This window comes from Rhineura floridana, chromosome 9, assembly GCF_030035675.1.
Source record: "Rhineura floridana isolate rRhiFlo1 chromosome 9, rRhiFlo1.hap2, whole genome shotgun sequence".
Lineage (NCBI taxonomy): Eukaryota > Metazoa > Chordata > Lepidosauria > Squamata > Rhineuridae > Rhineura > Rhineura floridana.
The window spans coordinates 41,383,554-41,405,239 of record NC_084488.1 but is presented as its reverse complement, the minus strand read 5'-3'; the positions used below and the strand labels follow the sequence as shown (position 1 = coordinate 41,405,239).

At 42.7% G+C, this 21,686-nt stretch overlaps 2 protein-coding genes across 3 annotated transcripts; both read left to right on the top strand.

The window, feature by feature from the left end:
* The first annotated feature begins 3,201 nt into the window (after positions 1–3,201).
* CDKN2AIP (CDKN2A interacting protein) lies at positions 3,202–8,045 on the top strand. 2 transcript variants are annotated; one of them, XM_061584642.1, is made up of 3 exons: positions 3,202–3,746; positions 5,731–5,858; positions 6,382–8,045. In XM_061584642.1, the coding sequence occupies exons 1-3, from the start codon at positions 3,298–3,300 to the stop codon at positions 7,395–7,397; spliced, it is 1,593 nt and encodes a 530-aa protein (XP_061440626.1). In that variant the 5' UTR covers positions 3,202–3,297; the 3' UTR covers positions 7,398–8,045. The 2 variants fall into 2 exon arrangements, with proteins under 2 accessions (XP_061440626.1, XP_061440625.1); XM_061584641.1 differs by having other exon boundaries at positions 6,379–8,045.
* Positions 8,046–14,966: 6,921 nt separating this feature from the next.
* ING2 (inhibitor of growth family member 2) lies at positions 14,967–21,063 on the top strand. Its single transcript, XM_061584513.1, has 2 exons — positions 14,967–15,430; positions 18,110–21,063. Exons 1-2 carry the CDS (start codon positions 15,181–15,183, stop codon positions 18,778–18,780), a joined length of 921 nt encoding a protein of 306 aa, XP_061440497.1. The 5' UTR covers positions 14,967–15,180; the 3' UTR covers positions 18,781–21,063.
* Positions 21,064–21,686: the final 623 nt, after the last annotated feature.

Below are 21,686 nucleotides of genomic sequence, written 5' to 3'. Positions count from 1 at the left end.
CATCAGGCGCCTGGGGCAGACCATCCTAATAGGTCCTTGTCCCCTGCGAAGGGTATGTGGCATTGAGAGGTCTATATTCACCAGATAGTGATCTGACCATGACACGGGGTTAGATGAAATAGCCCCTATTTTCAGAGCACTTCCCTCCCCTCCCGAGACAAATACAAGGTCAAGAGCATGACCGGCTACATGGGTGGGCCCTATACTACTAAGGTGCAGTTCCCAGGAAGTCATGGTTTCCATGAAATCCTGAGGGGCTCCAGTGAGGACGGTCTCGGCATGCACGTTGAAGTCCCCCAAAACCACTAGGTTGGGGGATAGCACCCGTACAGCCGAGACCACCTCGAGCACCTCGGTCAGGGAGTCTGCTGTGCAGCAGGGTGGGCGGTACACAAGCAGCCCTCAGGCTTAAAAAGATCCCCCGCCCCTGGCTTTATGCAATAAGAGGTATTGAACAAGAGTCACTGGGATTTTAATTGGTATTAAAGTTCAATTTATTTAAATGGGAGTTCAGGAATGCATATCAGAACTAAGTTATATTGACTTTAATGGGGCTTACTTCCAAGTCAATGCCCACAAGGCTGTAGCTCTTATGTGTGCTTATGTAGGAAGGGTGGTGGAGGTAAATTCTATTTAACTGCAAGAAGATGCTTCTAAAGTAAACATGCACAAGAGTGGATTATTGGTCACAATATTCTCAAAGAAACCATAATGAATATATAAAATGGGTGGGGAACCTAAGGTGTGAGGGCCCATAGGGCCTCCTCCTCCAGCCTGCAGGCCTCTCTTCCCAGGTCCTAGATCTACTGTCCTCAGCCCCTCGCCTTCAGTAGCCCTATTTTCCCCACTGTCCAGCTGAGTAGCGCAAGGGGGAGGGAATGGGGGAGGGAAGGTTTCAACAACCTCCACACCCTGTGATCTTCACCTACTGCTCAGCTGATCAGCGGAAAACAGCTGAGCAGCAAAGCAGAGGGGGAGTGACTGCAGAGATCCCTCTCATCTTTGATTGGCAGTTTGTTGTATTTCTGTGCGAGTCCTCAGCATGGAAACTGAGTGAACCGCTAATGGAGAAAGAGATCGCACTGCACTTTTCTTCCATCAGTAGCTTGCTGAATTTACATGCTGGAGGCTAGGCAAGGGAAGCATGTTTCTCAGCACCCAACAAGGATACATGATCCTGATGTATGGATGTATACAGTAGTGTAGTGGCAAATTCAGAAGTGCAGGGGCCATGATAGTCATAGCCATGCTCCCTTTTTTTGCTGTGGGTTGAGCATGAGATCCTTGTTAATGCCTTCTCCCACAACAATAGGAGGTAATAAGCATGAAAGAGGAGAGTGTCAGCTACTGAAGAGAGTCTTCTCAGTCTCCAACTCACCTCCTTTCACTCTGATTGGCTTGTAGGATGCTGAAGGCATAGGGACCCTGCTCCCAAAAAAGTAAAGGGTCTAAGACCCCCCAAGACCCCAGATGACTACCCCACTGGATGTATATGGAGAGTGGATGCGTATAGATGGATGGATTCATGTGGATGGAGCATCTTGTTGATGGATTAGTGTGAATGTGCTGTACGTGTGTGGACAGATCTGTATGAGTAGGGTATGTATGTGACTTTCGCCCTGACCAATTTTGACTTTGGCCTATCCAGTGCTTGCATGCAGCCTCCAGAAGGTTGCCCACAAGGGAATGCTACACTTGGGCTGAAAAAGCTTTTCCTCCTCTGGTATAAAGGGATATCGCAGCCTGAATAAATACATGTAGGAGAGCACTGTAGTTCTCCAGTAGTTAAGTCCAGAAATATGAGAAAGCTATGACTAGTTGGCTTTAATTAACAGCTCTTCCACTGTTGTAATGTTCCTCATGCCAACCACAACATGAGATAAAATTGCTGAAACTAGAAGAGGGGCAAAACTAAACCTCTACATCCTTCTTGGAACCAGACATTGGGTAATTCCAGCTGTGATCCAAAGAGATCTTTTAGGGTGTTTTGAGGAGCTGCTCCTCACGATTTAAAAAGGTACAAATGTCACCTAAATGGGGCAGTGCCAGCTGACACACTGAGGTCTGTGTAACATTAGGATGGTCAAAATCTTACATTTCTAATAAACATGGCACAAAGCATTGCCTAATGTTTATATTAACCTAACTGCTCAAGGCACAACATAGAATCTGATATACCAGTAATTCCTACAACAGTCTTCAAGGTAAACCTTTATTATTAACCTCATATTAAAAACAGAGGAATGTTCTGCAAGTTCATGACTGTGGTGTGTTTACTATGTTGGAGCTGCCAGCTAATCGTTTATGCTTTTTCACTGTATATCAGCGCTGCTAGCCTCAAGCATGTCAAAGAACCCAGTGTTTCCAAGAGACTCTCAAGCAACATCAGGATTCTCCAGGTCTTAATGCGCAGGACCAAGCTGAATACCATTGATGCTGGCTATGCTGCAGTAATGCTTTAGCGCTACACTAAAAATTGTTGTGGTGGGAAGGGGAAATCCAGCACTGACATTTCTCATTTGGTGCACGACATGCTGCCTTTACTCACTGTCGTCCCATTATTTTCAGAGTTCAGTCTTCAAATATCTGGATTAATAAGATACAAGTGCCCTTGAGCATCTACAGAATGCCAGCTCTTCATGACGGAATGATCCACATATACGGCTCTAGTTAGAAGTAGTTCGATGAGGCTCCCTCCATCCCAAGTGAGCGTGTATAGGATTTCAGCCTTAAAGTGAAAGGTACCGTGTCCATTGGTTTACACTTGAACTTGGCTCCCAGATCCTGCTCACTCAAAACAGTAGCGAGAGGAAAAAGATTGGTTAGAATGCCCCAATCAAATCTGACGTCAGCATTCCACAGATGGGGGAGGGTAATGAGAAAAGAATCGCCGAGTCAAGGGTTCAGACAGGCAGTGAAATTATAGAGATACGCCTTTGAGGTGAATGTGGAAACGAAAAGATATTCAAAGCCTTTCTATGTCTCTCTGTGTGAAAGGCAGTTGATGCAAACCAAAAACAAAAGAGCATCATAGAGACTTGGGGATAAACACTGCTAGTGGGGGAGCCGTGTTTGTTGATTTGCGGGATAAAGGAGCCCTCCTCCCCAAGTTCTCATCACGCTCCGGCCCTGCATGTAGAGGTATCCATGTAATGACCAATTCAGAAATGGTGGTGTCACTCTTACCTTTTCTTTTTCTAAACGTGAATTTGAATAAGCAAAGAACTATGGGAAGGAAGCTGAAGTCTGAGCCGGAGGTGAAATCACAATAGCTAGCCGGAACTTGGGCGCGTGGGTATGGCCTCTTCTGATACAATCATCTCCGGTGAGGGGATTTTGAGCGTCCGCCACAGCCGCCGCACAGCCGGTTCAGGCGGAAACTGGGCTCCGCAGGGCTGCCTAGGTCGAGGGCGAGCAACAGTAGTAGACGACGGCTGGTTGAGAAACGCTTCCCTGTGGCCCATGGCCGACGGGGAGGACACCCCAGCGGTGGGGCCTGGCTCTGTGTCCAACCGAGGGAATGAGAAGGTGGAGGAAGCGGCCGGTGCCGGAACCGACTGGGTGGAGAAACTGCGCGGGGAGTGTGAACCCGAACAGCACTGGCAATATCGCCGGGAGTTCTTGATTCGTAACGGGGAGGCCCTGCCCTTATCTCTGGGCGGGAAGGATGGCGAGGAGAGCACGGAATTGCGGCGCCTTGTCTCATTTTCTATGGTGTGGGCCAACCATATTTTCCTGGGATGCCGGTGAGTTGCTGGCAGAAGAATTGCAACTCAGAAATTTCGTTTATGTAGAAGTTGTATGCTTTGTTCATAGGGATTACTCCCAAATGGGAGGTCCTAAGTAAATCTAAAATGGAAAGTATGGCATTGTCTGAATGTTAATATAAATCTTTGTCTTTCCTTATGAGCCAGTGCAGGCATTTCCACATCTGGTTTATATGCTAAAATAACCAGTGTGGCGTAGTGGTTAAGGTGTTGGACTACGACCTGGGAAACCAGGTTTCGAAACCCCACACAGCCATGAAGCTCACTGGGTGACCTTGGGCCAGTCACTGCCTCTCAGCCTCATGAAAACCCTATTCATAGGCTCGCCATAAGTCAGAATCAACTTGAAGGCAGTGCATTTACATTTCTAATGTTAATTCCAACTTGTGAGAAAAATCACAATACTTTTTTCCTAATTGTATTACTCTGCATTATTTATTTGTCATATTCATACCCCACTTTTCTTACATTATGAAACTCAGGATTGTGTACATGGGTTTACCAGGTGATCTCCTTTGAGGCACTGACCAGGCTCAGACCTTTTTAGCTTCAGCAAGAGGGCTGTCTGATGTACCTGTAGCTGCTGTGAGAATCCATGATGCCCCCTGTTATAATAACCATGTCTTTATTTAACCCTATAAGCTGATTGTGTTGAAGTGTGCACTTGCTTTAATTTGTTAGAATTGTTAGCTGTTATAGGGTAGGACTGTGGTGCTTCCAAGGCTTCAGAGCAGCCAGCTAACACACACAAACATATTTTCAAATTTGACTTGTGCTTTTTGTCAGTGTAGATTCTGGAGTACTGAAGGCAAAACTCTAACCCTGAATACACATTCTGTGGTTAAACAGTGCTAATACTCAACTAACTTAAGGGGTGGGCTGTTTTTGTAAAAACTCTCAGAGCACTGAGATCACTTCAATTTGCTTTGGGATCATTGTAATCTCTTGAGAAGTCATCCTGAATTGCAGATAGTGTTGTCCTTTTATTGAAACATTTTTGGGCAGAACGTATGAGCAGGGCTGTGGAGTTGGAAGCAATTTGGGGTGGAGTCGGAGTCGGTAGAAATGTTCCGACTCCTGCTTCAAAATAAATTTTGATTGACAAATTTTTTAAAATATAAATTCAAAATGTCAAAGAAGCTTCCCATGAAGTCAGCTGTAGTTGAGCATTTCACCATAACTCAAGATGCAAAACATTTTGTGTGTCAGTGTATGACACAGGACCCAGATGAAGACAAATGGTGTGATGCCAAGGTCAGCGCATATTCTGGCAGCGATAAAAATACTCCTACGAGAGCTTCCAATTTAAAAAGACATTTACAGCCCTTTCCAGGGCTGTGGAGTTGGAAGCAATTTTGGGTGGAGTCGGAGTTGGAGTCGGACAGTAGAAAAACAGAGGAGTCGGAGTCAAAGGTTTGGTGTACCAACTCCACAGCCCTGTGTATGAGAAAGCTCCAGTTTAACATAATGGGTTAGATCCAGATTCAGTTAGTTACATTTACTTGCCATTGAAATCAGTAGAACTTAAATTGAATCGTTATATTTTCACATTGATTTTAATGGGACCTAGGTGCATGTAATTTTGTCCTGATTTAATTCATTCTTGCATCATTGCACTGAAGCCTTTTGTCCCTATTTCACAATGCAGATGTCTGGGGTTGAAGAGTACTACTTCTTATGAGCAGACATCAAAACTTTTTTTATTTAAAGTATTTTAATTGCTTTTTAGGCATTTTCTACTACCAGATGTCTGGAAAGAGTCTGTACCTGAAGATAGCTACCCTATTTTTTTCCTTCCCCTTGAGCCTTTATTGTAGTAATGTTTCAGTAGATTGGGAGGGTGGAGGGTGGCAATATGTGAAATCCAGGCAGCATATATGTGTCAGTAGATGTCTTGAGGATCAGTGATTACGGAATAAATTATTCCTCAAAGTGCTAATTGCAGCCTTCTTTTCCTGTTCAGGTATCCTACACAAGTGATGGAAAAGGTGATGGACATGGCTACAGGCATCACAGTGAACAATGCTCCAACCCACACTCTGAGAGATGAACTGGTTGCCAAGGTGAAACGAGGCATATCCAGTAGCAATGGTTAGCAGATAATAGCTGTGCAAATACACATAGGAGCATAATAAAATGAATACATGTTATCTTCTCAAAAACTTCAGCTAGCTTCATTCTTTAAATTGTCAATACCCTGAATACTGTTTTTATCTAACATTTTTTTGCTTTGGTAAATCTTACAAGCGATAGATGTGTGAATAAGTTGAATTTTATTTAACTGGTGTAGAAATGTTAACTAGCACCAGACTGTTATACTTCAAACCATTCAATCTACCTTGCTACTAGTTTTGTGGCAGTAGTAAGCAAAGAACTTGATTTGGATCTTAACTGAAGATAATGGAGTATCATACCATAAATGCAGCTTTCTAAAGCAAATGCACTTTATTGATATGCCTATGAAATTATTGTAAAGGCCAAATCTTTTATTACATGAATTGTAAGTCTTTTAAGGTACCTTAGTTTCCTTGACTCTGTCTCTAGATTGTGTTATTTGCTTGAGATTATTTACTCTGAATTACAGACATAATTTGTTTGTACTTCCTTCTAGAAGAGCCAGAAGGGCCTTGCAAGAAGCGAGCTGTTGGCACAGACAAAGCTTCTGAAGTTAGTGGCAATGATCCAAGGTCTATGAAGTCAGATGTGCCCATGGAAACAAATACTGAACCTGTGAAGAACCCAGGAAAAGAGGCAGCAAAAAATCCAGAGAAGTCACTGTCTTCAACCATGGCCCAGAAAGTAGCACCTATGGCAGCTCCTGCACCTGTGGCCCAGAAGGTAGCGTCGGCAGCTCCAGCTCCTGTGGCCCAGAAGGTAGCCCTAGCACCTGTGGCCCAGAAGGCAACGTCCACAGCCCCTTCAACTACAGTAAGAGTAGAAGCCAGAGTTGCTAATTATGAATCTACAGTAACTGCCAGGCACAAATCAGCTGTGGCTTCTTCTGTGCCGGAATCAAAGCTGAATTACAGTTTAAATAAAGCTTCAGAATCCAAATCTGAAAATGCATTACCCTCTGAAAAGAAAGTCAGCTTGGAAGATACAGCAGTATTAGCTTCAAAAAGCGGTTCACACACAAGTGTGGTTCCTGCCAAAGTACCATGCAAATTATTAACAAGTGAAGATGCAAAAGAGAGGCAACCATTTTTCAATAGACTATACAAAGCTGTTGCTTGGAAGTTGGTTGCTGTTGGAGGGTTTAGTCCCAATGTCAATCATGTAGAACTCTTAAACTCATCTATTCAGTCAGTAAAGGCAACATTAGATGTTGAATTTGTCCCACTGAAAGAGCTTGCAGATTTACCTCAGAATAAAAGCTCTCAGGAAAGTGTAGTTTGTGAACTGAGATGCAAATCTGTGTATTTGGGTACTGGCTGTGGAAGAAGTAAGGAAAATGCCAAAGCAGTTGCTTCAAGAGAGGCGCTGAAACTATTTCTCAAGAAGAAGGTTATTGTGAAATTATGTAAAAGGAAGTACAAAGGAAGGGAAATTGAAGATTTGGTGCTTCTTGATGAAGAATCAAAACCATTAAATTTACCTCCTGCTTTAAGAAATCCTCAAGAAATATTGTAAACCAGTGAAGCAATCCCTGTTTATACTAGCAAATAATGTTTTATCATAAACAACTGAATAACTTTTTGTACACTATATTAGGATCGCAGATTTTGTATTTCTCAATTCTCAGTTTTGCAGAACAAATACAATTCTTGTTCTTTTCACTCAGTAGCAGATGTAAATAATTTGTTATAGATGTAAAGTGTGCAGAGGTATGCCTTAACATATATAGCACATTAGTGTGCTGTTTTATTTGCTAAATAGTCTACCTAAGTCTTCTATTTTTTAATGAACAATTAAGGTACATACAGTTTGCTGTTCAGTCTAATTTTCTAACTCCTACAATTTAGTAGCAGTAATGCTCACTTCAGGACCCATAACCTTTTTTAGCTGCAAGCAAGTTTTGTAGACAGGTACTATTGTATCTAGATGATAGAAAGTTGTCCAAAAATTTTGATCAAACCTTTAATCGCCTGCTTCATGTGCTCATAATGTTTCATATGCCTGTTTAAAAAAGAAGATAGTTAATTTGGATTATTTTAATGAAGTAGTAATATTTTAAATCTTAACTCAAAAATGATATGCTGATCCTATTTAATATCATACTTGCAAATTGTCAGTAAATAATCAACAAATTATTTGTATCACTAAACACTTCTTTACACAGCTTTGACTTTTATTTTGTGAGACAGACCATCTTCGCTTTTTCAAATAAATGCAGCTTTCTATATTAAGCATATTTGGGGAAATTCAGATTTTATAAAATATTCTATTTTTATTTATGAAAGTGTTTATAGCCCACCCTCTTGCAAAACATCAGGGCAGTGTACAGCAACATAAAAACATTTAAAAACAATACAGAGCAATCATTTAACAGTCTGGGTTTTTAACTTTGATTTGCTGAGTCTTAAACACTGTCTTATTAATTTGCAAATTCTACAACTCACAGTGCTAGTTGTTTTTAAAATCTACATTGCATTCGGACTTTGGGATGTCAACATGTATAAACTAAAAGGTGTTGCATTCACACATCAAACATAATCCAAAGCTCTGCAACGCTGTGATGTCTGCATATGGTTCCACATTTACACACATTATTCCATTACTTCTTGTTAAAAAGTGTTCTTTGAAAGCAGTACGGAATCCCCACATCACTGGTGGAACAGTTTTCAATTTGCAGGAAGTAATTGCAGTATGTTTCTACTGGAGTTAAAGCAAAAAAGCCAAATCCTATATAATTGCCTTTCAGGCATGTTTCCATAAATTGGGGCTGAATATGACATGGTTGTGCCCCAGCTTTTGGGGAATGGTCAATCATATTGATGAAAGGCTGTTATTCAGAGATGCCTGGTAAGCTTCATTCACATAGCATAGCTTCCGGCCTCCCTCAGCAGCTTTTCATGCTGCTTTCCAAGTTTAAAAATAGCTAGCAGTGAGAACTGCTGTGGGGTGAAGGGGAGGCTACTGAATATGAATTTGTGTGTGTGGATCATACCTATACTGGAGTTTTTGTTTAAAAAAATTCAGGGTGGGGGTGTTAAAAACTATTTTCCATCACCTCTTGGAATGCCCTTCTTTAACAAGTTTCTGTTGGTGGAATGTTCTGAATTCTTCCTGAATGTAGTTTGATAGTTAAGAACAACCAAAAAAAGTATTCCATCACCTGTTAATTTCCTCACCCAGAATGGTTTTGACTGCTGCTGTTTCATTAATAAATATCCAAAGTCGGCAGCTTACTATGCCTATTCAAAGATCAGACCAAAGCCATAAGTATAGAAGGAAGATAGTATTTCACCATTTAGTCTGGCCACTGAATTAAATACAAGTAACAAATTGCAACAAAACACTTCATGATGCTTAAATAATACAGTGAGCCTCATCTGCAGAACACACAATTGCTTGGTCTTAAGATAAAGGAAAACTATGGGAGGAAAGGTTCCTGCAGCCACCTGTATCCCTTGCCAAAGGCCTCTGGAGAATTGAAGGATCCTGCTGAACAACATGGGGTGGGGTACAGAGGTCTGCTAGAGGGAGAAGAGACAGGAAAATTTCCTTCCCTGGACTTCCTTAAGTTGCCTTAGGATCCAAGCTAATATTCAAATGTTTATATACCCAGTTCAGATGCATTTGAATAGGATCTTGTATAGTAGGGGTTAACTTTTTTAGGCCCATGGGCAAAGCAGAGAAACTATTGTGGGCACCATGTGCATACCATTAACCTATTGGTTAAACAGAATGCTGCTTTCAAGCCTAGTTTTAGGTGGGGGTGCTGTATGGGTAGCAGCGAAGGCCTCTGTATGAATATGTGCACCTGTGGATGCCATGCTGGTGACCTCTGTTCAGTATGAATGGTAGATAAAAATGTGGCAGCTAATTGGTTTCTTAAAGAAAAGCAGTGCCCATTTTTAGACATTTTAGTTGTTTGGCTCCTGCTCAGATTTAATGAGTTAAACTTTCAGAACTATTAGGACAACATAATTTTGACTTCGGGTTTAATTTAAGCAACCTGGTAGATCACATAGTGCACAAATATCACTCACTGGCAGAGAAGCTTGATGGTATGTATGCCAATGTATTTTAATTGTAAATCTACTTGTGCGCCTTTGATTTGTCCTGCTACGATAAGTGCAGAAGTGCATCTGCAGCCAGCACTTTGCTGTTGAGGCTCTAGCACCAGGATGGGGAACCTTTTTGAACTCAAAGGCCACATTCCCTCATGGCAAACCCAGGGATTGCCTGCCAGCTGTGGACAGAGCCAGTATGCACATTCCCTCACATCTAACATTCATGCACGCACTCTCACACAGAATTTTCCTTTTTTCACACTGCCTTTGGTGAATACAGCAACATCAACATCAGATGAAGGAGGTGTGAAGAACCTTTGGCCCTCCAGTTGTTGCTGAACTACAGCTGTTATCATTGGCCATGCCTGCTGGGGCTGATGTGAGTCCTATCCCAACAACCAGAGGGCCAAAGGCACCCCACCTATGAGAACAAGCTTTGACCATTTGCACACTTCTGCCTATAGAGATATCGGATATTTTACCACAAAAGCATAACACCTGTATGAAAGTGGGTGGATCACAACTACATCTGCATGACATTGGATGGAAACACCGTATCTGCATTCACTGGTGGATTGAAGCAGCAATGGAGTTGGCAATTTTAATTAAATTTATCATTCCTAATACCTGAGGTAGTTTTTGTGAAAGATAGATTTTGCTGGAAATACAAAGCAGTCTTCAGCTAAGTAACCAAGTACAAGAAGTAAGGGTGTTTAATCACACATTTTAAGCTATTTGACAAGACTCAACTGTTGTGCAAAAGGGTGGTTACAGTGTGCTAGATCAAAAGACAGTGGGCTGCACTACAGGATTATGTAAACCACTTTTTTCTCACTAGAACCAAGAGGTCTGTCCCCATAGATAAAATATCCAGGGAGGATGAAACCCTTCCTTGTTGGTTTTTGGACATTCCCATTTTTTAATAACTGATTTATTCAGACACTCATTCATTCTGTTGTCTAAACATTGGTGTGTATACCAATGACTAAACAAGCAGCAAAAGGGCATTGTCAGCAGATGGTGTATTAAAAGATGTGCAGGTAAACCAGCTGATGACGGTAACGCTGATGTTGGGTACAGTGAGAAGCATTAAGAAAAGCACAAGATGCCACAGCTGGCTCCAGTGTTTCTTATACGGGATATTTCCCTGTTCTATGTTGGATGATCCGCTTCTGCTAACCTATTTCCAGAGCTTGGAAAAGTTACTTTTTTTGAACTACAACTCCCATCAGCCCCAGCCAGCATGACCACTGGATTGGGCTGATGCGAGTTGTAGTTCAAAAAAGTAACTTTTCCAAGCTCTGCCTATTTCAGGTAGAAGGTTGTCAGTAACGAAGTTACAGGCAACCCCTCACATTCAAACTACATGTTACATTAAGTACATGGGGTTTTTTTAAAGTGTGCTTGAGGCTGTCACTTTCATGGGTGTAGTTAACCAGGGTCTCAAGGGGTCTTAGACCCCTTACTTTTTTGGAAGCAGGGTCCCAGCAGAGTCCCTGTCTTCTCCATCCTACGAGCCAATCAGCATGAAAGTGGAGTGCATTAGTCACTGAGGAGTCTTCTAATATGCTTGTCTTTTTCTGTTGATTGGAGCCAATCAGAGTGAAAGGAGCAGAATCAGCCACTGAGAAGATTCTTTTCAGAACCTAACCCTCTTCCCTTTCATGCTTATAGGCTCCTAGGAATGTCTGTTGTTTTGGGAGAAGGTATTAACAAGTTTTTCATTCTCAACCCAGCAACAAAAGTGGGTGCATGGGTGTGATTATCGCGAAGGGACCCTGCACTTCTCAATTTGCCACTACGCTACTGGTCACCTTTGTCTGGACAAGCAGCCGACCAGCTGCTGTTGTTGAGGGAGGCAATCAAAGAGCAGCCAGTTCTCTCTTCCCTTTAACCCTGCAGCAGAGGCAGGAAAGGGGTGGGATGGGATGGCAACAGGGAGAGACTTCTGATTGCTACTGCTTGTGGAACGTGCAAACGAGGTGGTGGCGGCGGCAGCTCCTCTTTTGCTCACCTTCTCTGTGGCCTGCAGACGGAACCAGATTTAAACTTGTTGTGGCCCTAAGACAGCCTTTCCCAACCAGTGTGCCTCCAGATGTTGTTGGACCACAACTCCCATCAGCCTTAGCCAGCATTGCCAATGGTCAGGAAGATGGGAGTTGTCCAACAACATCTGGAGGCACACTGGTTGGGAAAGGCTGCCCTAAGGTATAACATGAGTGAGGCCTTCCATCTTCAACAAATAATAAAAATTTTAAATGCAAAATACGGGCTGTACAATTAAACGGAATTTGATAGTCGTGTAATATAGATTAAAAATGCAAGTCAAATGTGTGCACATTCTTTATTTAGGAGTTTGTCAAACACCTAACACAATTAAATATAATATAATATACACGCCGGCTGTTTTCTGCAAGAATCCAAAAGGCCACATGTGTACGATGTTCTATAGAATTGTTTACTGTTTACTGTTGTCAGCAAGCGAGCTGCAACAATGATATTCAACACCTACCAAAATTATCTTCATTCTATAGGATGTTTATAGTTTCCAGGTGGCAATATTGTAAACATTTTTTTCTTTCTTTCTAATGCAAGGCCCCTTGTAATGTGCGGCCCTAAACTGTAGCTTGTTTAGCTTGTACGTAAATCCGGCCCTGCATACAGAAGGTAATACTGGAGTGCTACCAGGAGAGAAATGGTGAGTCGCCTCTCATCTTTTCTGTCTATGCAGCAAGCGCTGTTGGTCCAGGCAATAGCGGTCTTCGCCTCGTCTTCTCAGTCACTCGCCCTCTTAGCGCGGCGGTGAGGATTGCGCCCAACAAACCCAATCCTTCCTCACCACACCGCCCAGAGGTAGAGGGCGAATGAACAGTGGCCTCGGCTGCTCCTTGCTACTGCCTCTCTGTCGAAGGCTGTAAAATAAGAAAGTGCTATATGTTATCCGGGTTGTCCAGTACATTGGAAGAGAGTTTGTAAAAAAAAAAAAAGTGGGGGAGGCTTGATGGTCTTCAGGCTTCTCTAGCAGTTGTATCTTCTGAGGGAGAAGACTTTCCCCAGTAATCTTGGATGTGACAATTATTTAGAGAAGCGTGAAAGGCCTTTTGGACATGCTTAAATGTTTTATTTCTAACTTCCGCGGCAAAATCTGCATATTAAAAAACAGGACTAGAACTATATGAGCAGTTACTCATCAGATAAGCCCTGATACGGAAAAGCAGTGGCCTCGACTCTCTTTTCTCTCCTGCCATAATCTTTAGGAGGCATTAACCCCCCCTTACCGTGCTACCAACTAGACTTTCCTCTGTACAGCCATTCGGATTAGCCAACAACCCAGAAGTTCTCAGACGGGAAAAATGTTCCTCTGCTATTCAAGCTGCATTCCCCTCCTATGTGGAGAACTAATGTAATTCCCGTTCTTCAGCTCCAGTAGGGGGCGGGCCGATAGGTTAGATTTGCATATTATCAGTATGCAAGTTTAGCATAGACAACCTGAGCGTTTGTAACAAAGAAACATCCCCACCACAACTACCCAAACAGAGATTTTTAGCAATCAGGGGAAAAACGAGCGCCTCTGTGCCGCAGTTTTAAATAAAATGGAAATAGTTGGCACTTCATATTGTTCATTATAATCTGAAAACAGTCCCATCAGCAAGGTTATATAAAGCAGTTGTTTATAATGGTTCTTCTAGGGCGTTCTAAAGACCTGCTTTCTAGGCTACGTACGGAGGACGTTAGTTCCTCTTGGGCTTATGCCCGCCTAGGGGAAAGTCCCCGGACCCTGGGCAGAGAGTGCCGCGTGCTTTCCAGTGCGCAATAACCCGTCTCGAAGGCTCACGCTGTGTCCGCCAAGAAGCCCTAAGGGCCGAGCGGGTGGGCGCGGGATGGGCCTTTCGTCACCTTCATAGTTACGCAGGTAGTGCGCATGTGCATCTTAACTGAAGATTGCCGCACCAACAGAACGGGGCTCATTCTCAGAACGCTCGTTCGTTTTGGGCCGATAGGCGAGTGCGTGCAGACATAAAGCAATGCAGTATTTTTTAGAAGGCAACATGACACTGCCCGCGCGCCTGTTTAAAGGAAATTGTAAAAAGTTCAATTGCATTTATTGCCCCCCCTCCGTAAGAGTGCATAGGATGGATATTGAGCAGTAGCACCAATCTGTTCCTGCTCGCCCAAGGAAGAGCCCTGCTGTCTTTTTTAAAAATGTGCTATTTCATGTAGTTTACCTGGAAGTGAGTCCCGCTTAACAACCTAATTTGGAATTGTCAGACTGATTGAAATTAGGGATTATTTCTAAACCTATGTGAGATGTGTGTAGTATTTTGAGTGGCCGACTAGGATCAGCCATAAAGTTTTCACCTTGGGCTAGTTACTATCTTTTGGCATAAATCTACTTCAGAGGGTTGCTATGAGGATAAAATGGAAGAATCCTTTACACGGGGCCCTTGGAGGAAGGGCGAGACATAAACACGATCCAATAAATTAATTAAATAAGAAAGTACATGTAGGAGTACACTCTCAATCACAAACATTCTGAGGCAGAACATTCTATTCCCGCCTCCCAAATCCCACGTGCGCGTTCAAGTGTCAAGTTTCTTCTTCTCCGCTCCTCCCCGCCAACCCTCTTTTGTTTCCTCAGCTTCTCTTCTTTCTTTCATGCGCGCCTGTCAACCGACTCAGATACAATTAAATCAGAGGGAGGCGCGAGGACAGTAGTAAGGAAGCATTCGGCGAGGGGGTTGGCTTTTCTGGCTTCATTTCCGTCCCTCTCGGCAGAGGATTGGCTGGAGGAAAATTTAGGGCGGGGAAGAGAGAGAGAGACAGCATTCCATTGAGATCAGGCGCTGTGAAGGAGAGAAACTGTTTACATACAGCGATGTCTCTTTAAGTAACACTCCGCCTCTCATTCCCTACGTTTATCTTCTTACGTTCTATCTGTCTGGACCAATAGCGTTAGTCGTGAGGGGAAGGCGGGAGAATGCGAACAGACCGCGCCTTATAAGGACAAGACCTCGCGCATGCGCGCTTTGAGTTTAAAAAAAAAAGAAGGTGCGGAAGGGAAAAGAGGCGGGGAGTTCCAAGTGAGGGAGGAGGTTTCTTTCACCTCGGTCCGCCTGTGCCGATTAAAGAAGCAGCCTGAGGGGCTTCCTTCCCTTCCCCTCCCCCTCCCTTTCGTTTGTGGGTTCCGAGCCTGCTGAAGGAGAAAAAGGAGGGAGGGGGGGGTGTCACGCCGCGTAATGATGTTGGGGTCGCCGGGGCAACAGCCTGGGGGGGCGGGGTCTGGGGTGGCGGCGGCGGCGGCGGCGGGGGGCTCTGCCACTACTGCATCTGGTGGGGCTGGGGGTGTCGCCGGCTTCCCGTGCGGCGGGGTGTCAGAGAGGATCCTGGCGCGCTACGTGCAAGACTATCTGGAGTGCGTCGAGTCGTTGCCGCTAGACATGCAGAGACTGGCCTCGCTCCTGCGCGAGATGGACACGCGCTGCCGGGGTGAGTGAGCGAGCGAGACAGCGGGGAGGGAGGAGGCCGGGGGGGGGAGAGATGGCGGCGGCAACGCTGGTAGACCCTTCCGATCCAGCCGTCCTTGCTTTGAAAGGGGAGGGGCGGTTCACTCCTCCCCCGCCAGACGCCTGGAGGGGTAAGAAAATGGCCACCCTCTTCTAGCCCCCTCCCATGACTGACACCCGCCTTGGCCCTCGGTGTGAGAACTTAGGGATGGGGGGTGAATATCGCTGGGTCGAGGAGAATGCCTCGGCGCTGGTCTCGGGCCCCTTGGTTGGCAGGGGGTTGCCCTCCCGCATCCGCACCCACATTCCGCCCACACGCATACCCTACCCTTTTCCACGGTGATGTGAGTTGAAGGGAAAGGTGCGACGGCGCATGTTGTCTGATATCTTTTTAAGTCCAAGTGCATGGGGGCGAGGGCTTCCTTACTACCTGTGTGACACTAGAGCCGCCGCCGTGCGGTCCGGCAGTACGAATCGGCCAAAAAGTTATGAAATGCTAACTCCAAATAAGTATATATATTTACAGACATGTAAGATGCTGCTTTTTTGGGGGGGTCTTGTTATATAGTAGATTTCTCTGTAAAAATGTTAAAGTTGGTGTTTTTTTCAAATGCACTACAGTAAAGTCATCACTCACACACCTGCATGCTGGTGTGTCACCCAGTTCCCAAGTAGGTCTGACAGGGCTTGGCTAGCTTGGTAGGTAAGTTTTAAGGGCTGAGTTTAGTTCAGATCAGCAGATTTTACAAATAGCAAATAAAGTGCCTTTTTATTATTAATGTTTGTGGCTTAAGAGCACATACGCAATGGTATTTACCAGCATTGGGTTGCTCCACTTGCAACCGAGGTTTCTCCCATGTTTTTGTGTTCCTGTAGTCCATTTTTGTGACTGAATGAGTGGGTGATAGCTCCTTGAGGCAAGTATAACGTGCAAGAGTGTGATCTTATGTTTTTGATGTCAGAATGCAGATGTGGGGAGCTGAATACAATCTTTTTCTCAAAACAATTTTAACTGCAACTTTCCTGTAAAGCAGGGTGTGTGTGTTTTTTTCAGCCTGAGGGCCACGTTCCCTTGTAGTCAATATTCTAGGGGAGACACCGTGGGGACAGTAGGGGTGGGGAACCTTTTGGCACTGGGGGCCAAATCTTTATCTGGCCCCACCCATGGGGTAACATTGGTAGGTGGCTATGGCAACCCACCTCTCAGTCACATGATATCACAAGATTTCTAGGTAGGTTACACAACCCACCTGTCAAAATCCCTTGCAGGTTGCCAGTCCTGTGCTTTGGTATCCTCCCTGTGGTTCACCTTTCCATCCCTTATGAAGCCATTTAGGGTGGCTTCAAAGAGCAGCGTTGGGAGGGAGAGGCTTCCCCTTCCTTGAGCAACATGAGTTCCTGCTGCCTCTCAGTTGAATGGACCAAATCTCATGGATTAAATGGGGAGGTCTGGCAGGCCAAATTTGGCCCTCGGGACGGAGGTTCATTACCTCTGGGGTACAGACAGAAGCAGACAAAGCAACACTATAAGTTACGTTCTAGACATGCAGAAGCCAGACGTTTTACACAAACATTTCTCAATCCTCCATCCATACAAACAAGAGGCATACCCAAAATTCAAGGGCAAATTCCAATAAGGCATAAAATAGTCTGAGGGTGCAGAGCAAGTCTAGTGAAGGTTGTGGCCTGGGGAGAGTCTTGAGGGTTGCATTTGGAGGGCCACATTTGGCCCCTAGACCTGAAATTTCCTGTCCCTGCTATAAATGTACAAACAGAATAATTTTAGTATTCAAAATGGTTATTAAAATGCAGTGCCGTTTCAAGGTGGGGTATAATGATCTATTGTCCTCTTCACTGTGCTATTTACCCTTTTGTAAATTGGCTTTGTACATCTTCTCCCAATGGGAGCTTGTGTCCCAAGATAAATATAGGCAACAGGAAGTGCAATTCAGTCCTGGGAGATGGTTTGGTCCCACTTAGTATTCAGAATTACTCTGGAGGCTAGAAATTCTCTTGCAGCCTAGTCTATGAAGTATGTCTCACTGAGCTTAATGTGTTTTACCCTAAATATATGCCAACAATATTGCAATCTTAAAACTTTTTTCCCCAGATAGCTGGGTACAATTTTATAGTGCATTTGTCATTTTTGATGAGTTTTCTTTCATTTTATTTGAAGTAAGCACTGTATTTTTAGAGTAGGTATAGGTAGCATCTTGCCAAGGCATCCTTTCGATTCCTTCTTCCAATAGTTGGAACCTGCTGGATTATATATTCTTTCTATAATACTGGAGTTAGAGCAGAAATTTGTCAAAATGATTTCTTTCCATCAGATTTTACTTGTTAGTGTTTAGGTATGAAACACCAAATTCAATTATGTCACTTATGTTTGTTTTGTTGGTCTTGTGTGCTAAATGGCACATTAAGGTCTTTATGACCTAGATAGCTTTTTAATTTCCTTATACTTTGGAGGAGACTTTTCACAGATCATGTTTTTGGGCCCTAATGTGTGTAGTCATTTGATTTGAAAGTTTATGCTGTTTTAAATAGTTTATGACAACAACTATTCACATTTTCTAAAATAAGTTTAATGTCTGACAACTTGAAAAGGGTAGTTTGAGGAATTCTAGTTTGTAATGCACTAACTCTGACTTCTTTTTAACAGAAGCATTAAAAGAAATTGATGAGGTGTATGAGAAATACAGGAGTGAAGATGATCCTGCTCAGAAAAAGCGTTTGCAGCAGCATCTTCAGCGAGCCCTGATCAACAGTCAAGAGCTTGGTGATGAAAAAATCCAAATAGTCACTCAGATGCTTGAGCTAGTAGAGAACAGAGCCAGGCAAATAGAATCCCACTCTCAGTGTTTCCAAGATCTGTCAGATACTGAAAAGACCACTGAAAAGTCAAAAGTGGATCCTTGTCAGCCAGAAAGATCTTCACGAAGGCCCCGTCGGCAGCGCACCAGTGAAAGCCGTGATATATGCCATATAGCAAATGGAATTGATGAGTATGATGATCATCCACCTAAAGAAAAGAGATCCAAATCTGCTAAGAAAAAGAAACGCTCTAAAGCTAAACAAGAAAGGGAAGCTTCACCAGTAGATTTTGCAGTAGACCCTAATGAACCAACTTACTGTCTCTGTGACCAAGTGTCTTATGGGGAAATGATAGGGTGTGACAATGAACTATGTCCCATCGAGTGGTTTCATTTTTCATGTGTTGGACTCACTTACAAACCGAAGGGGAAATGGTATTGCCCTAAGTGCAGGGGAGACAATGAGAAGACTATGGATAAATGTACAGACAAATCCAAAAAAGATAGAAGGTCGAGGTAGTTGATGCTCTAAATCCATCGAGAGCTGCGTAGTTTTTATTAAAAACTGTTTAATAAGCAGACCAGTATTTTAGAATAATGCATAAAACTATGCAATAATTTTTAAAGTCTATGGTACTAATGGAGTATTAATAGATGTTAGTACTTTTGTGGTTTTGAATATTCTGCACTAAAATAACCAAATTCTTCAAACAGGGTCACATGGGAGTAGCACAAAGGGGATTCAAGAGTTCTGGGTCCCTCACTCTTTTTAATTGCAGAATTATGGTGATGCCTGATGAGGAAGGACTGGAGGGATAATCATGTTAAGACTGATATGTTAACATCTGTTGCAGTTGTAACTTTAGTCCATTATAGCTCATTCTGCTGAGAACACTTTAGTTCTATGACGCTTTTAGTCTTCAGAGTCTTAAAAGATCATATTTAATTGGGGTTAATCTAGCTTTACATTTTAAATCTTTCAAGGTAAAAAGCCAACATTCTTCTTTATTGCCTTCCTTGTGGTTTCCGTATATGTTGCTATGTTAATCTTGTGGTAATGAGGTTAGAAGCCTGTTTAGAGACAGTATATTAAATGATAAAATACTGATGGCTAGAGAGTTCTACTCACCATTATAAAGGCAGTCCTGAACTGAGGCTACTTGATTTTCCCATTCTGCTCCTTTCCATCTTTTAACTCATGTTGTGCCATTTTGTCATTGACTTCTTGGATGATGGCAGGAACATAAAATCATGTTGAAAAGTTTACAGATATAGTGGATGCATAAGTACTATAATATCTATAGTCTTTGGACAAGTTATAAGAATTTGCCTGGACTAATATGTTAGCTGGCTTTTGTGCTTTCTAGGCTCTTAGAACTGAGGAAAGTGCAGTGGTAGTAAAAAGCCAAGGAAAGTGCAGTAGTAGTAAAAAGCAACTGCCCTCTTTTAGAAGAGAGATACAATAGATGTAGATGTAGAAAAAAGAAACTGTTCCTCAAAAGTGTAGTGGCTTTTTGTAAAATCTTACAAGGAACCACGACATGTTTTTAGAGCAGACAGTAACTGAAGGTGTTCCAAAACTAGAGATTGTTTCTTTAATGGAGTTCTTCGTGCCAAATTTGATGACAAACAGTTATAATCTCTGTGTAGCTGTCTAGCATACTACTATAGGTTTTTTCCAAACAAGGTTTTTTTTCCTCTCTGACATTTGAGAGGGATCTATTTGCATTTCACAGAAGTTATAATGTGCATATGAGGCAATAGCTATGTAAACGATATGGATAAACAGCCCAAGAACAAATACAAAAGTTCTGAATGCTACAAAAAAGTTATCATAAACTCTGACCCAGTTACTTCACTTAAGATGGACAGCTTCATTTTGTAGGGATAAGAAGCAGTATCTCTAGGACCTTAGATATTATCCAGTATAACTGGGAACTGCTATTCTTAGACATCAGGATTATCAGTTGAATTGTTGCTTCTGTACACTGTAGAGTAGAGGCATAGGATGCTTGTTTCCAACTTAACCTGACTCATGCATTTCCTGGGACACCTTTGATTGTGAATAATTTCCCAGTCATGAAAGGAACAGCCTCCTTTCGTAAATATTACGTCTTCTGTTCCGAGTCTTAGGGGAAACAAACTGCAGGTTCAGAATATAGTCATATTTGTGTATTTATTTTAGATGTCTAGTTGTTTTTCTCCTTTGTCCTGAACAAAACCATGAATGGGTAGGAAAATTAACACCCAAAGTACTGGCATGCTGTTGAAATTCTGGAAAAGAGGAGATATTTTCAACAATAACTTGATCCCAGCTGATTTGATTGAGACTTGAAAAGTTTTGGATTTATTGACTCATGTGCTTAACACCATATTCAACATCTCCCACCGATCATAAATTGACTTGTGTATTTCAGATCTGTTTCAAGGCATGATAATTCTGCAACTAGGTAATGGTGTATATTAAATATCTGCACTGTTCCTAAACTGGGAATGCCCAGATTAGTGTCTGCAATTCCTATGTCTCCTCTGCTTCCGACTGACAACCTGACTCTTAACCCTACCTTAGCAAAATGATAATGTTTCCCATTTTTAAGAAACTGTCATTGCTATGAAGTTCTAATGCATTTTAAATAAGTTTGCTTGCTGTGGTTTGACAATCTCGCTCTTGGTTCTAAATTTTGTAAGCCTGGGCACATGCAAATAAGAATTGTGCCGCTAAAGTATATCAACAACTTGGATCTAATATTTTGCATGCTATGGTTTATGAATAAAAACCACTTTGGTTGTAAAAATGGAACAATCTTTTTATATTGCCCCTTTTTTCAGTAACATGCACATAGGCTGGGGTCAAAGAACTCTGTACATGTATAAGAAATGCTTTCATGCAGGTGCAAAGAGTGTTTCACACTGCAGTCTCACAAAATTATATTATTATTATTATAAATTTATTTATACCCCGCCTGTTGGCCAAAGGCCCTCAAGGAGGCTTACAAAGAAAAATAAGCACAAGTATAAAAATACATCAATGAAAACAATACAATTCACAAAAATCAAACTAAACAACAAACAACATTATTAAGAAAAAAAATGTCCAGAAAAGAAACTCAGAAGCCAGTTCAATCTCCCTCGACTCCAAAGTGGCACCCTCGATCCCAATTAAAATGTCACCCCAAAGAATACCTTGACATCGGGTGAGATGAGATTGAAAAGCCCCAGTGCATGCATGAAACACCCCATATAGCTCTTTAGATCCTACCTTTTGTCATACTGTTTTTTTGTATCAGACAGGGTCTTGAAGGATAGCTATAAAAGTGCTTGAGCTGTGGTGAAAACCATCATATTTGGTATGTTTACTGAGGTTCTTTCTGCCTTGCTTGGCTTATATGCTTGGGTGAGAGATGGTACAGACAAGTATAATTTTTC

Excerpts from the sequence above, each read along its gene's own strand:
- CDKN2AIP (XM_061584641.1), top strand. The coding sequence starts at position 3,298 with ATGGCCTCTTCTGATACAATCATCTCCGGTGAGGGGATTTTGAGCGTC. Across the intron at positions 3,747-5,730 it reads CATATTTTCCTGGGATGCCG|GTATCCTACACAAGTGATGG; the intron begins GTGAGTTGCTGG and ends TTTCCTGTTCAG. Across the intron at positions 5,859-6,378 it reads AGGCATATCCAGTAGCAATG|AAGAGCCAGAAGGGCCTTGC; the intron begins GTTAGCAGATAA and ends ACTTCCTTCTAG.
- ING2 (XM_061584513.1), top strand. The coding sequence starts at position 15,181 with ATGATGTTGGGGTCGCCGGGGCAACAGCCTGGGGGGGCGGGGTCTGGG. Across the intron at positions 15,431-18,109 it reads GATGGACACGCGCTGCCGGG|AAGCATTAAAAGAAATTGAT; the intron begins GTGAGTGAGCGA and ends TCTTTTTAACAG.